The 16706-nt window shown below is 41.6% G+C and overlaps 1 protein-coding gene across 1 annotated transcript; it reads left to right on the forward strand.

The window, feature by feature from the left end:
- Window positions 1-2141: 2141 nt before the first annotated feature.
- LOC136463898 (bifunctional nitrilase/nitrile hydratase NIT4-like) lies at window positions 2142-5646 on the forward strand. Its single transcript, XM_066462867.1, has 5 exons — window positions 2142-2471; window positions 3688-3879; window positions 4382-4675; window positions 4844-5125; window positions 5254-5646. The coding sequence occupies exons 1-5, from the start codon at window positions 2327-2329 to the stop codon at window positions 5427-5429; spliced, it is 1089 nt and encodes a 362-aa protein (XP_066318964.1). The 5' UTR covers window positions 2142-2326; the 3' UTR covers window positions 5430-5646.
- Window positions 5647-16706: the final 11060 nt, after the last annotated feature.

The raw sequence follows: 16706 nt of genomic DNA on the forward strand, positions 1-16706 counted from the left end.
TCCCTCCATTGCAAATTATAAGTTATTATAACTCTTTTTAAGAGTCAAGGCATCTCAAGTTTGACCAAAACTATATAAAGAATTACAAAGATTTATGACATCCACTATAAAATATAATTAATAAAAAAATCTAATGATACCTACTTGGTATCATAAATATTATTATTTTTTATATAAATTTGGTTAAACTTAAGATAATTTGACTCTCAAGAAAGTTGAAATACCTTATAATTTGGGTGTCTTGATTATATGTCAGATATGAGTGTCTTTATCAAAAAGAGTACTTGTACTAACATATATATGCATGATATGGTTCACAGACGTTGGAGAGATAATTGGTGGTATCTTTCACTTCTTCTGACGACGACTTTGTGCAGACATAATGGCCACATATCTTTATTTTATTTCCTAATATGGAAGTTGCAGGTGGCCATTCCATTGCATCACTATCACTATAATTGCAGCTTTCCAACTGTACAATGGATAAATTATCTTATATATGAGATGTTGATTGAATCGTCGTGTCAGTTTGTGCTTGTGCCTAGCTAGCTTTGCGTGTGCCGGTCACCTCGTGATAATATCTGACAAAGAAGTTACATCTACCCATTTCTGAATAATACTTGTCATCAAGTTGTTACGTGAAAAAATTGGTAGTTGATCGGCCACTTGGACGCTGACTGATCCGATTATACAGGATTGATCGCTCGTACGGCCACGTGAGTTGAAACTTGAAAACACAACAACTTTGTCTATATTAGTATGCATCCTGTATACGCAAATATAAAGAGAAAATAACGTGAGAAGCACGGCCCAAAGGATGCCACGAGATAGATTCTTCATTTAATACAGAAAAAATATATGATTTTCTAAGATATATTAATTATATCAAATCATATCTTTTTTTTTTAGAATTAAATGAAGATAATTTTTAAATAAAAATTGTAGATCTCGACAGGATCTACAATTTTCTAGTTTTGAGTTTTTTCATTTGAAGTCGTTAAGATGCTAAAAAAATTAATGATATATTTAGACCTAAGGGTATTTTTGACTTTTCACACCTACAGTTTGACACCGTCAGAGCTCAATCTGACGGCAGTGGCATGAAGGGCAAGAAAAAATTGGAGCAGTGACGCTGAAGTCCGCCGAACTTTTTCAGTGGCCCACAGGGAATTATGATCTTTTATAATAGCTCACAAGGAATTCCCTCTATCGTTAAATCCCCCACCTCCCGCTCCCGCCTCCACTGTGCGCTGCTCCCTTCTTCCCCCATCCCCTCCCTCCCAGTTCCCGTCGTTCCATCCCATCCCATCCCTATCATCGTCGACCGTCGCCACCCCCTTCCCCGCCGATTGTTGCCGCCCTATCCATGCCAGCGCTGCTTCTCTTCTCCTCCGCGCGAGATCTGATGCCCTCCTTCCTTTTCTCCTCCATCGGTTGCCTCCCTCCCCGTCTCCTCCGCGGGCGCCCTTTCTCTTCTTCTCCTCCACCGGCGAGGACGAGTGCGGCCCTAGGGCCAAGATGCCTCCACGTGCTGGGAGAGGCTCGTGCGTCGATGAGGAGCACTACGTGCATAGGGTCGACGGGGTGAGCGCGGCCCTCACGCCGAAGCCCTCGCAGCGGCCGATGCAGAGACAGAGGTGGAGCAGCTAGTGCGGAGGTGGACGAGTTGATGGTGGACTGCTAGTGCTAGAATTCCTAGGGGCATTGTGATCATTTTTCTTGAGTATTGGTAGCAGTGTCATCTTCTAGAAGGACTATTATGTGACGGAGGGATTCTCAACTCTTTTTCTTGCACTTGTACCCATATATTGGAATCTTCTTCCTTACGAGTCTTAGGCCCTATTTGAATTTCATGATCTAAGTTTTAGTTGGCTAAAGTCAATGGCTAAATTTTAGACCACTTTAGATAGCACTCCTGTTTAAATTTCATGCTCTAAGTTTTAGTTGGTGGCTAAACTTTAGACCACTTTAGATCATTTGCTTGGAGATGATCTAAAGTTTAGCGGCTAGATTTTAGACCCTCCAATCAGACCTTAATTTTATATATGTGATTTGTACCATAGCAAAAAAAAAAAAAAAAACCCGGAAAAGAGATACGAAAACGAGCCACGAGCCTACTCGAAGCATCGTGATATGATAGAATAGAACGTTCCTCCCTCCCTGCCTCGCCCCACCAACCCAAAACCCGCCCGGTTCTCAGGGTCCACCGTCCACTACTGATCCGCTCCACGCGAGCTCCCTTGTCCCCTGCTCCCCGCCTCCGCCCTCCGCGTCGCGCTCGCCCAAGCAAGCGCTAGCAGGCTAGCAGCAAAGCAAGCCTCCCCTGATGGCTCTGGTCACCTCAGGCTCGGGTGCCGGCCAGGTGATCGCCGAGGTGGCGATGAACGGCGGCGCCGACCCGAACGCGACCACCGTGCGCGCTACCGTCGTGCAGGCGTCCACCATCTTCCACGACACGCCCGCCACTCTCGGTGAGCACACGCTCGTGTTCCAACTCCCTTCTCTGTTCTACGACTGTTATTCCGTCAGTAGCTGTTCGTCTGATTGCCTCTTACGCGCGCACGGAGGGATATGAGGGCGCGCCGCCGAATTGTGACTGTACGAGTGGTTGAAACGGGGGAAAAGGGTGGGTGGAGATGCGCAAGGAGGCTGATTCCGTGGTGCTCGTGTGATGGAGAGCTCCTCGCCCCACTCGCAGTAGCAGAGATGTAGGAGCCAGAGTGTAAGCTTCCCCCTGCCTGTTGCTGTTTTTACTTATTATTTTATGCAAAAAAAAAGCCAGCCAAAATGATTAACTGAAATCGCAATTAATCATTGAAGAAATTAAAAGTGGGATTACAGAAAATTAAAATCCAAGTCTTAATAAATGAAAGGATCTGGTTGGAATCATAAAAGGGTGGTAGAAACAACTACATATAGTTTCTTCTACAACACTTTAGATTCGTTTCTATTATATTATCTTGAATCTACATAGAATTGATTAGTAGATTAAAATAGTAGTCTAGTTCAACTTATTTTTTTCACCGCATCCACTTAATTTCAATCAAATCAAAATAAAAATAAAAAGATAGTTCTTCATTGAAAGAATCCATGAAGGGGGAGAAAATTAATGTGAGAATAGATTACTGTATATAGTAGAAAGGAAAAAACCTATCAATCTCCCTGCTTCTTCTAGCTCATTACTTTAGAAATTTAATAGCTAATGGTCAGCATTAAGCTTGTCATGGATTCATGAGTAAGAAATCTATTCATTCTTTTTCGTACATTTCACTGGAGGATCTTTAAGCAGAAAACGCAATACTTGAGTTTAACTTAGGCTGGCTATCAGAAGGGAAAGTTCCGATGATCGTGTGGGCATATATGTCCCGGTATTTGTTTTTTGCCTGACTTGTTTAAAGAAACTGCAGATAGTGTAATTTGAATGAAATGTTTTTCTACTAATAAAATTTTCAAAAAAAAGGCATTGTGGTTATGCTTTCAAGGCTTGCTGTTGTAGTGGGCTGTGTTCTGGCCAAGTTCCATGTTCACCACATCCCATCAATGCCATTGCCCAGGAGAGGAACAGGGATGGATGATTTTCTACTTTTACCTGGATATGTATGAGCTATTAATATCGTTGGGAGGGGAAGATGCATTTCGATGGACTTGTATATAAATACGGTTTGTTGTCAACTATTTTCTCTACAGATAAAGCAGAGAGATTGATAGCTGAGGCTGCTGGGTATGGTTCACAGTTAGTTGTCTTTCCGGAAGCTTTTATTGGAGGCTATCCTCGTGGATCCACATTTGGCTTCGGGATCAGTATTAGTATTATTAATCCAAAAGACAAGGGAAAGGAAGCATTCCGGAGGTATCATGCAGCTGCTATAGATGTGCCTGGTACGTGGAAATACTATGGACATATCTCTGCATTATTATTAATTCTCTTATCATTGTTGAACTGGCTCTCAAGGCACTTAGGTGTTAACACTTCTCCATTTTTCCCCTGAATGTTGGAAATATCGTTATGTATTTTTGTGCTTGATGTATTGCAATTTGTATACGGTTGGTCAAGAAGAAGTTCTTGTATGGACTTCCAGAATATGCTAACTATTTGATAATTCTTTTCACTCTTCCTGATTCAGATGACAAAGTAGATGAACAATAGTGCATGTGGTCAATATGTGGAAAATCATCTAAGTTGGCCCTTTTGTTGATACTTGGTAGTGCTGCTTCATTGACATGTTGCGACCATGTTATTCTATTTCCAGCAATGAGTTGTATTACCCAGTAACTTGAGATCCTTTTTTAGGTTTAGCAGCTAAATATTATAGTTACTTATTTTTCTGTTTATCACAGTCGATGCATTTATATATCTACTTACTGACAGAAGAATCTACAGGTCCAGAGGTTTCACGCTTGGCTGCTATGGCTGGAAAATATAAGGTTTTCTTGGTCATGGGTGTGATTGAAAGGGAAGGTTATACCCTTTATTGTTCGGTGCTTTTCTTTGATCCTCTTGGCCATTACTTGGGTAAGCACCGCAAGCTCATGCCTACAGCATTAGAGAGAATTATATGGGGATTTGGGGATGGATCGACTATTCCTGTTTATGATACTCCACTTGGAAAGATTGGGGCGCTCATTTGCTGGGAAAATAAAATGCCACTTTTGAGGACAGCGCTGTATGGTAAAGGTAAGAGTTAGTATCATGTTGATAAATTTCCAAGACAGCTTACATTCATTGGATCGATGCCTTGAATTGAAATGGAAATAAACATTCAGCTCTAGTCAGATAAGCAATTACTGAAGAGGCATTGACACCAGAACTTGTATTGAGTTTCTTAACTTATGTAATGTGCAGGTATTGAGATATACTGTGCCCCCACTGCTGACTCCAGGCCTGTTTGGCAAGCCTCCATGACACACATTGCTTTGGAGGGGGGATGCTTTGTCTTGTCAGCAAACCAATTCTGCCGCAGAAAGGACTACCCTCCCCCACCGGAGTATGAGTTTGCTGGTTTAGGTGAAGAGCCATCTGCAGACACTGTTGTTTGCCCTGGAGGCAGCGTTATCATTTCTCCATCTGGAGAAGTCTTGGCAGGTCCCAACTATGAGGGAGAGGCACTGATTACAGCAGACCTTGGTAAGAATGCAGACACTCAATATGCTTTGCTCATGCAGTAATGAATAGTTCTGTTGTGTTTCCATAGTTGTTTCAGTACCAATTTTGAAGTGTTGAAAACTGTACCACATTCTTGTTGCCATTTGCAGACCTGGGAGAGATAGTTCGTGCCAAGTTTGATTTCGACGTGGTGGGCCACTATTCTCGACCTGAAGTCCTTAGCTTGGTAGTGAATGACCAACCACATCTCCCTGTGTCTTTCACGTCTGCCGCTGAGAAGACTCCAGCTGCCAAGAGTGACAGCGATGCTACTAAGTCTTACTGATAGAGTGTGGCCATGAAACTATGTTGTATCGAAGCCTTGGTGAAGGTCGCTCAGCTCCTCTGGTTTGCTGTTTGTGTGTCGTGGATGGGAGTTGGGAGTTGTAGCTTTTGAACTCTAAGAATTCTCTTTAATGAGGCGGAAGAAATGGTGGATGCAGTTATGTGCCTTGTAAAGTCTTGTGTTCGGTGAATAAACTCTGCCAGAACTATGAACCCTACTTACGTTTCAGTTTCGAGTAGTACCAAATGTTAATCGCCCGTTTTGGGCTGCATATGTGACTTTGTCTTGTTTTCTAAGAAGAACTATGAATCCTGTTAAGAGTTAGCTAGGTTTGGAGAACCAAATCTAAACATGATTTTAGTCTCAGGCTAATTATTAGCTGTTCTCTCAGCAAGACAGCAACTAAAGGTCTTTAAAGAAGATCGACTGCATCTATTTTTTGGATGCCCTTTCAGCATATCTTGTTGGAAAACTCAAGGGACATTCGCTGGAACCTCCCCTTGCAACCGTCCGGTGTAATTGGCGCGGGCCAGACCACGCGAACAGCATCATATGGCTGCGTGTTTGGCACATGCCCATGCTCCTTCCATCAGCTTACATTATTCGATCGGAATAAGTCAAGCAGGCTAATTGGCTAATCAAGCAAGAGATATTTCATGTCTTCAAGTATGGAAAGGTCAATTAAGCATGAAAATTGTACCAAGCATACTACATTCGCATTTCATGTAGCAATTTTAGGAAACAAAACAATTTTGAATATCCCCTTGGGTTCCAAATAAGTAGCGTTTTAGAGTTGCCTTAAGTCAATTGTTCTAGACTGGGCGTAGGGTATACCCAGTGGAGAGAGCTTCTACTCTGTGCGGGGTCCAGGAAAGGGTGTCAGTGGCAAGCCTTACCCTCGCCTGTGCAATGCGAGGAGACCGCGACTCGAACCCGGGACCTTCCGGTCACATGCGGTAAGATTCTACCGCTTTCACCAGGCCCGCCCTTCTCAATTGTTCTAGACTAGGACTATAAAAATATTTTTCTATGTATTGAGTTCGAATGTTAGGGAGTGAGTATGTATAGATTTGCCTTGAAAACCAGTTTCATAAAATATACTTCTATCAATGATGGTATGGTGTACAGTAACCCACACAAACAAATGTGGTCATACCATAACCGACAATGGTGCGGTGGGGTAACATGATAGCGGGTCTCAACAACTCACTAGCGCCAATGATTCTTTCATAATTTGTTTGAGAAGGCTACAAGCAGTGATGGATGTTGGCGCGAAGATAGGGCCGAGCAGCTAATGGCTCTAATGTATGTGCAGCATTTATGATAAATTTGATGATGTATTAGCCTAGCGTAAATTAACTATGGATCTTCAAGAGAAGATATAAGATGATTCTATAAGAGGGTGAGGAACTAAACAGTTTGTGAGATGTGGACAATGATTTAATATAGGAATTAAGCTCATCAAGAAGAAATTGAAAAGGCTATCTTGATTTTGCAACGACAAAAATTGCATAGCCAAGGGATTGTAGTGAGGCAAAAGAAAAGAGGAGTTGGGTATGACAATAGCTTTGAGTAAAGGGATTGGTGGACAATAGCTACACAAAGTTTATACCAGTGGATGCCATAGGACACCGATGAGAGAACAATTATGTTAAAATAAATAGAAGACTATTGCAAAATTATTATCAAGTAAACAAATCCTAAACTTTTCCGTGACATAATGTATTTTTGTTTTGATTAATAAAAATAAAAATGGAGCTAAGTCAGTTAGCAAAAATACATCTAAATATTATATAAAAAATACTAGCTTTTTTAGAAGGCATTTAAAAAATGGGCAGTGCTAACACCCGAAAGCCCGCGCGCTACACTCCGTTTTGCGCGCTCCACGTGGGGCCCACGCCGCCCGAGCGACAAGAGGGGAAGGGGGCGTTGCCTCCGATTAGGAAGGACCCGGTCGCGGTGTTGTATGGATGCCCTGCAGGCACCGAGAGAAGGACACACCGAGACGATGCAGCAGAAGGTGGAAAGTAGAGATGCAACACCCGATCTACTTTTGAAATATTCAAATACAACGGTTGCAACATATGTCTGAAGGCAGATGAAACACTTGAAACATGCTTCTGAAACACTTGAAAAAACACCTAAAAACATTTGAAAACCATTGCAACCATACGTAACATCCAAATAAAACACATGCAACGTATATGTAAAACATATGCAACACCCAGATAAACATACTTTCAACATGCGTCCGAAAAACACAGATGAAACATTGGCGACTGAAAGGTCCTAATGGCTAGAGGGGGTGAATAGCCTATAAAAATTTCTACAACAACAATGCTAGCCTACTAAAAATGCAAGCCACATACCATAATTCTAGTTACTATAGTCTCTAAGCACATAATGTTAGGTCACTACCACTAAGTTAGTGAGCTCTCAAAGACTAGCTAAAAAGCCTCACTGACCACTAGACACGACACAAACTAGCTCTCAAAACTAATTACACTAAAGAGTTTAGCTACACTAGTAATGTAAATAAAAGGTAGGGTAGTGGAGTTATACCGCCTCGGTAAGAGATGATCAAACAATCACAATGAATATCAAGAAATCCTCGGGACAAGATGACACAATAATTTATCCTCGAGGTTCACTTGCTTGCCAGCAAGCTACGTCCTCGTTGTAGTGATTCACCCACTTGGAGGTTCACACGCTAATAGGCATCACACGCCTAACCCACAATCGGGTGCCGCACAACCAACACAAGATGGGGATCCACAAGCTATGAGCAATCCACTAGAGTACCTTTTGGCTCTCCGCCGGGGAAACATCAAAAACCCCTCACAATCACCACGATCAGAGCCAGAGACAAGCACCTTCCTCTGCTCGATAATCCTCGCTACACCAAGCCATCTAGGTGGCGGCAACCACCAAGGGAAACAAGGGAATCCCGCATCGAAACACAATCAACAAGTGCCTCTAGATGCAAACACTCAAGCAATGCACTTGGATTCACTCCTAATCTCACAAAGATGATGAATCAATGATGGAGATGAGTGGGAGGGCTTTGGCTAAGCTCACAGAGTTGCTATGTCAATGCAAATGGCCAAGAGCGTGAGCTAGAGCCGGCCATGGGGCTTAAATAGGAACCCCCACGAAATAGAGCCGTTGGCTCTCACTGCACAGATTCTCGTGGCGACCGGACACGTCAGTCGGTATGACTGGACACGTGGCCCCTCAGCGCCCTATCGTGGATCGGCATCCACATGTCTCGGCATTCAATGATGACCGCACGATCCCAACGGTCGAGTTCCAACGGTCTTCGTGATTAAGTAATGATCGGACGCGCTCGAGATAGGATCGGACGTGCTAGTGCCACACCTGCTCACGCGTGCCCTCGCTGCTTCACCCAACGACCAGACATGCCACTCCCCATGGCAAACCAGCATCAGACCACTTCCAGTAAGCATACAGAGGTGATTTTTGTCGACCGGACGTGTTAGGTCACTCATGACCGGACACGCTGGTGAGTCTGATCTTCACTGCCTCGCTCAACTACTTGCGTCAGCGTACATCATCCCCTAACCGGATGCAGGACCTGCGCATCCGATCACAATTACTGTGCAGCATCCAGTCACAAGACCGAGGGCGGCCTTCACTGCGCGCCACTGACCGAACGCGGCTACTAAGTCCGGTAGTTGCTTGAGCAGCGTCTGGTCACCTCAAGACAACCCCTTCTCAACTCCAAACTTCACCACCCTTGATCAAATATGTCAAACGCTAAGTGTACCACCTTGTGCACGTATGTTAGCATATTTTCACAAATATTTTCAAGGGTGTTAGCGCTCACTAGAATCTAAATGTATATGCAATGAGTTAGAACATCTAGTGACACTTTGATAACCGTATTTCGATATGAGTTTCACCCCTCTTAATAGTATGGCTATCTATCCTAAATGTGATCACACCCACTAGGTGTCTTGATCACCAAAACAAAAATGGCCCTATGAATTTCACCTTTGCCTTGAGCCCATTTTGTTTTTCTCTTTCTTCTTTTCTAAGTCCAAGCACTTGATCATCACCATGGTCACACCAACAACATCATGATCTTCATTGTTTGCTCCACCACTTGGAATGTGCTATCCTATCTCATGATCACTTAGAGTAAAAGGGTTAGCACTTAAGATTTCATCAATTCATCAAAACCAAACTAGAGCTTTCAGCGATAGACCTTTGCAATATTCGTGCACAACCATTGCAACATTTGCAACATCTCTATCTACTTTGGCAACATCCATCTAAAACACTTGCAACATACCTCTAAAACATCTGAAACACTCGAACATACGCTTGCAACACGCCTCTAAAATTTCTGGTAAAAAAACATGCCTCTGAAACAATTGCAACATATGCAACATCCCCTGATCTACTTTTGCAATATCCTTATGAAACAATTGCAACATACATTTGAAATGCCTGAAACACTTGAAACATACATATGCAACATAGGGAAGGGGAAAAGTTGGTGAAAGGCCTTAATATGGCTAGAAGGGGGTGAATATCTTATTTAAAAATCTACAAGATCACTAGAGCAATTTGATTAGTATGACAAATGGCGAAATGCAAACTTGCTCTAGCTCTACATGGGTTGCAAGCCACCTACACAACAATTCTAGTTGCTATGATCACTAGGCACACAAGAGGCTAAGTTGCTACTCACTAAGAGCTCTCAAACTTGCTACACTAAAGAGCTCCACTAGGTGGACTTAACTAGCAAGCAAAACAAGCTCTTAAAACTAATTATACTAAAGAGCTTGTGTACAACTAGTTTACAAATAAGTAAAGGAGTGAGTGAAAAGCTTATACTACCGTGTAGAGGGATGAACCAATCACAATATGAATGCCAATACAATCACCAGGAGAATACCAATAGGCAAGAGAAGCAATTTTCTCCTGAGGTTCATGTGCTTGCCAGCACGCTAGTCCTCGTTGTGTCGACCAACACTTGGTGGTTCGGCAGCGAAGAGGTGTTGCACGAACCTCGTCCACACAATTGGACACCGCAAGAGCCTACCCATAAGTGAGGTAACTCAATGACACGAGTAATTTACTAGAGCTACCTTGTGGCTCATCGTCGAGGAAGGTGCAAGACCCCTCACAATCGGTGGAGCTAGCCATGAGCAATCACCAACACATGGTGAAGCTCCTCTACTGCTCCAAGCCATCTAGGTGGCGCCAACCACCAAGAGTAACAAGAAATCCATAGTCACAACAATCCCCAAGTGCCACTAGATGTAATCACTCAAGCAAATGCACTTGGAATCACTCCCAATCTCACTATAATGATGAATCAATGATGGAGATGAGTGGGAGATGTTTGCTTAAGCTCACAAGGATGTTAGGAATGGCAAAGTGCCAAGAGAGTGAGTCCCAAGCAAGTACCTTCCTATTTATAGAGCCCCAAGGCTCAAAGAGCTGTTGGGCACTCTCGGGCTGACCGGACTCGCCGGTGCATCCGGTCACATGGCCAAGCTTTAAACCTCGCATGTTAGATCTCAATGGTCAAGTCCCGATCGCTCGCGTGTTAATGATCGACCGGACGCGACGCTTGCACCACCTGATGCAGAAGCCCTCAATGTCCGATCATTTCCAGAGACGTTCTAGAGCGTGAAAACAGTGATTGGATGCGTTAGGTCAACGCCGACCTGACGCGTACCAGCGTCTGGTCAGCACTTAGCTACTACATGTGCGCCTGCTGAGCTGATGTCACCGTACATCATGGCCCACCTGACGTTGCCCCTGCGCATCCAATCACGTGAACTCGCCACCTTTCAATAAGTGACTGGACGCGCCAATTGAGCTAGGGCCAGTGACTGGTCATTCTTCTCTACTCTCAGCCAGTCAGTGCTTACTCACTATAAATGACCGGACTCAGCTGCCAGCGTTTAGTCAGGGCTTGGCTAGCGTTTGGTGACTACAGTCTCCTTTTTCTTTTTCTAAGTCCGCAACCACTTCGCCCTTGCTTCCACCTTGCTAACCACAAAGTGTAGAACTTGTTTGCACGCGTGTTAGCATTTTTCAAAGTATTTTACAAGGGTCAAAGTTAGCACACTAGGTTCCTAAATGCATATGCAAGAACAATGTCACCTAGTGGCACTCGATAACTGCTTAGCCAAAGATTTCCCCTCTTTATAGTACGACTATCGATCCTAAACGTGATTACACTCTCTATAGTATCTTGATCACCAAAAACAAAACATATCTTATACTTTTGCCTTGATCTCCTTGGTTTTATTTTTCTCTTTCTTCTTTTCCATGTTGAGCTTGATCACCATCATCTCATGTCCATCTTCAACTCCATGGACCTCATCTTCCTCAAACACTTGGATTGGACCATCTTGTCTAATTCACACACTTAGAACAAAGATTAGTCCTAGGTTTCATCAATTATCCAAAACCAAACTAGGGCTTTCGATCCTCCCTTTTTGGTAATTGATGACAACCTATTTACAATGATATACAATGAAATTTGTTTGGATTCATGTTGGTTGCCCAAGCATATTACCATGTGTAAAGGTTATGGACAAGTTTCATCAACCCAAATTGGTAGTATTAGCTCCCCCTTCATATGTGCTAAGAGTTTGGATTTGAAAGCTTGCACATATGCATAGATTGGAAGTTTGAGAGAGTAATAGCTACCAAATAATGCTAAGGTGTAAAGAATGGACCTTTGAAGCGTGATACCAATCGGAGTTACCATTTGAACACCATCCTTAGCACCATGACTTACTAGATATCACTTGAAGGCCAAAAATAAACTAGATACCTCGCGAGATCAACATTAGAGGCAAGGTTCTAGTACCACTTGTAAAAGATCAAGGAATATCTAGCTATCCTATGCATGCTAGTTTTTATTTCATCAATCATTTTCTACAATCTAGCATACACCACACAAGCATGGATAGGGAATTTAAGAACTTGTGCTATGTAAGCAAACATATGTAATGCACATACAAATGCAACATACAAGTTTATGAGCTTGTTTCCCCTACTTGTGTGCTTCAAATTTTAATTAATCCCCTTACAATGTCATTTCATTTGTTTGCTCCCCCTATCTTACTATCTTTGTGAATTTCTCTCCCCCTTTGTCAACAATTAGCACAAAAGGTGAGCTCAAATTTTAGATAGGTGGGGTAAAACCATGTGAAGTGAGGATCATTTTTCCAATTTGGTTCAATCTAGATCACTCACAAAAGATATTTAACTCGGTTTGATCCAAGGACAACCTTCTTCATACCTCCAAATAAGGGTTATCTTGTACCATGTTGAGTTAAACACTTATAACTTATTTTCTAGATCAAACACTAGGTTTACAAACCCACAAATATGTCATATGCTACCATTGAATCATTTTAAACATAGAAGCAATAGTGGTACCATACAGGCATCAAATTCATTTGATTTTCATGAATGAGCCTAAGACATGATAGGAATGACTAGATACACTAAACAAGTCCTTAGCAATGGATGAATGATATGTCAATCAACTTTACCTTGCTTTGCTCAAAGAAGAGGCATGTCATATAATGGGGGTGCATCAACACATATTTGAGAAGTCAAGTATGTTCAATTCATTCCTTAGCTTGCAAAACCTCTTCTCATTAAGTGGCTTGGTGAATATATCAGCAAGTTGATCATCGGTGCCCACACTCTCAATGCAAATGTCTCCTTTTTGTTGGTGATCTCTTATGAAGTGATGGGGGACATCTATGTGCTTTGTTCTTACATGTTGAACCAGATTGTTGTTGAGCTTGATAGCACTCTCATTGTCACATAGCAATGGCACTTGTTTGAATTTGATTCCAAAGTCACTCAAAGAAGCCTTCATCCAAAGTAATTGAGCACAACAACTACCGGCCAAAATGTACTCCACTTCAGTAGTTGAAAGTGCTACACTATTTTACTTCTTTGATGACCAAGACACAAGTGATCTTCCCAATAATTGACATGTGCCCGATGTGCTTTTTCTCTCAACTTTGCATCCCGCATAATCAGAGTCCGAATATCCAATCAACTTAAATCTTGCTCCTTTGGAATACCACAATCCAATATTTTGTGTATGCTTCAAATATCTCAATATTCTCTTGATTGTCTTCAAATGACTTTCTCTTGGTGAGGCTTGAAATCTAGCACACATGCATACACTAAACATCACATCCAGCCTTGATGTGGTCTTATAGAGTAGGCTTCCAATCATTGACTGATACATCTTTTGATCCACCATGTTGCCACTAGGATCACTATCTAAGTTTATATTTGTCCCCATTGGTGTACTAATAGCTTTAGCATCATCTATTCCAAGCTTCTTGAGCATATCTTTGATGTACTTGCCTTGACTAACAAATGTGTCATTCTTTATTTCCTTGATTTAAAGACCAAGGAAGTAACTAATCTCACCAATCATAGACATCTCAAACTCACTTGCCATCATCTTTTTAAACTTCTCACAAAAATCTTGATTGGTTGATCCAAATATGATATCATCAATATAGATTTGCAACACAAACAAGTCATTGCCGAGCTTCTTGGTAAAGAGAGTGGTGTCAACCTTGCCCATCTTGAATCCATTAGAGAGTAGAAAGTCACTCAATATCTCATACCATGCTCTAGGTGCTTACTTCAATCCATACAAAGCATTCTTCAACTTGTAAACATGGTTAGGTTTCTTCTCATCTTCAAAACCGGGAGGTTGCTCAACATACACAAGCTCATTGATGTACCCATTAAGAAATGCACTTTTCACATATATTTGGTACATCTTGATGTTATGGGCACAAGCATAGGCTAACAAGATCCTAATTGCTTCCAATCTTAAAACCGGGGCATATGTTTCTCTAAAGTCAAGACATTCAACTTGAGTGTAACCTTGAGCCACTAATCTTGCTTTGTTCCTTACAACTATTCCATCTTGATCTTGCTTATTCCAAAAGACTCATTTGGTTCCAATCACATTATGATCCTTAGGCCTCTCAACTAACTCCCATACTTGATTTCTTGTGAAGTTGTTTAGCTCTTCGTGCATAGCATTCACCCAATCAACATCCAACAAAGCTTCATCTATTTTCTTTGGTTCAATGGATGACACAAATGAGAAGTGTTAACAAAATGATGCCAATCTTGATCTTGTTTGCCCACCTCTTGAGATATCACCAATTATAGAGTCCAAAGGATGATCTCTTGTAACATTGGTAGGTTGGAGCACTTGCACTTGATTGGTTGCATTTGATTGATCACTTGGTTGAGATGATGAACTAGCCACTTGTTGATCTTGCACTTTGCCATCACTTGCACTAGCTTCATCTTGATCATGAGAACCACTAGCTTGCACATTTGAGTTGGAGAGCACTTGATTCTTGTCATCTTCAACATCAATCACCTCTCTAGGTCTTATGTCACCAATGTCCATGTTCTTCATTGCATTGATCAATTGAGTTCCTCTCACATCATCTAAATTCTTATCTTCTTAGGAACCCTTGGTTTCATCAAATTCAACATCACACACCTCCTCAAGAGTACCACTAGCTAAATTCCAAACTCTATAGGCCTTACTAGTAGTTGAGTAACCAAGCAAGAAACCTTCATTACATTTCTTCTCAAACTTGCTCAATCTTGTATCTTTCTTCAATATGTAGCATTTGCAACAAAAAACCCAAAAGTATGCAATACTGGGCTTTCTATTATTCAAGAGCTCATAAGGTGTCTTCTCCTTCAATGGTTGACAATAGAGTCGTTTGCTATAGTAGCAAGCCGTGTTGATTGCTTCGGCTCAAAATGAATGACTCATATTGTACTCACTCAACATTGATTTTGCCATATCAATCAAAGTTCTATTCTTCCTCTCAACTAGGCCATTTGATTGTGGAGTGTACTTGGTCAAAAATTTATGCCTAATCCCAAACTCATCACACAGATCATCAATTCTTGTGTTCTTGTATTCACTTCTATTATCAATTCTCACTTTCTCGATGGTTGTTTCAAACTCATTGTGAATTCTCTTGATGAATGCCTTGAAGGTTGCAAACACATCACTCTTCTCAATAAGAAAGACTACCCATGTATATCTAGTGAAATAATCCACAATCATAAATCCATATTAGTTTCCACTAATGCTAGTGTATGTGGTTAGTCCAAACAAGTCCATGTGTAACAATTCAAATGCCTTAGATATGCTCATCATGCTCTTCTTAGGATGTGTGTTACCAACTTGCTTTCCATCTTGACATGCATTACAAGGCTTATCCTTCTCAAATATGACATCTTTCAAGCCTCTAACTAGATCATACTTAATCAACTTGTTCAATTGTTTTTATTCCAGCATGACCAAGCCTTCTATGCAATAATCAACCCATGCTAGACTGAGTGAGCAAACATGTTGACAATTGAGCTTCTTTAGCATTGAAATCAACCAAGTATAGATTCTCATATCTAAATCCTTTGAATATCAAGTTAGAGCCATCTACACTTATGATCTCTACATCATCCACACCAAATATGCACTTGAAACCAAGATCACACAATTGAGCTACCGACAATAGGTTGAAGTTCAAGCTCTCTACTAGTAGCATATTGGAAATGCTCAAGTAATTGAATATTACAATCTTACCAAGACCTTTGACCTTGCCTTTGTCATTATCACCAAATGTGATACTATCAATCCCATTGCTCTCATTTTCATTGATTGAATTGAACATTCTTGAATCAACGGTCATGTATTGTGTGCACTCACTATCAAGCACCCAATGCCACCCTCTGGCTTTTTAATTGACCTACAAAATAAAATCAATTCTTTTTAGGTACCCAAATTTGCTTGGGTCCTTAAAGGTTAGTCACCAAGGTCTTTGGTACCCAAATAACCTTCTTCTTTAGGCCCACAATTGGTGTACCAATGAACTTAGCCTTCACACCATTGGCACCCTTAACAAGCATGTAACAAGAATCAAATCTAATTGAGGACACATTAGGTTGCTTGTTCTTGTTAGTCTTGTAATATTACTCTATATGCCCAATATGCTTTCATCTATTGCAAAACCGACCACTGCCCTTCACAAAGCTAGCTTTGGGAGTGACAAAGGCTGCCTTGCCTTTCTTGGGGGTATAACCTAATCCCTCTTTATTGAGAGAAAACCTTTGGCTACCCAAGCACTTTAGCAAGCAAGCATCTCCACCATAGGCATTGCCTAAGGCACAAGTGAGCTCATTCACCTCCTTTAGGGTCTCATT

The sequence above is a fragment of the Miscanthus floridulus genome, chromosome 7, assembly GCF_019320115.1.
Source record: "Miscanthus floridulus cultivar M001 chromosome 7, ASM1932011v1, whole genome shotgun sequence".
In the NCBI taxonomy this organism is placed as follows: Eukaryota; Viridiplantae; Streptophyta; class Magnoliopsida; order Poales; family Poaceae; genus Miscanthus; species Miscanthus floridulus.

Excerpts from the sequence above, each read along its gene's own strand:
- LOC136463898 (XM_066462867.1), top strand. The coding sequence starts at position 2,327 with ATGGCTCTGGTCACCTCAGGCTCGGGTGCCGGCCAGGTGATCGCCGAG. Across the intron at positions 2,472-3,687 it reads CGACACGCCCGCCACTCTCG|ATAAAGCAGAGAGATTGATA; the intron begins GTGAGCACACGC and ends TTTTCTCTACAG. Across the intron at positions 3,880-4,381 it reads AGCTGCTATAGATGTGCCTG|GTCCAGAGGTTTCACGCTTG; the intron begins GTACGTGGAAAT and ends AAGAATCTACAG.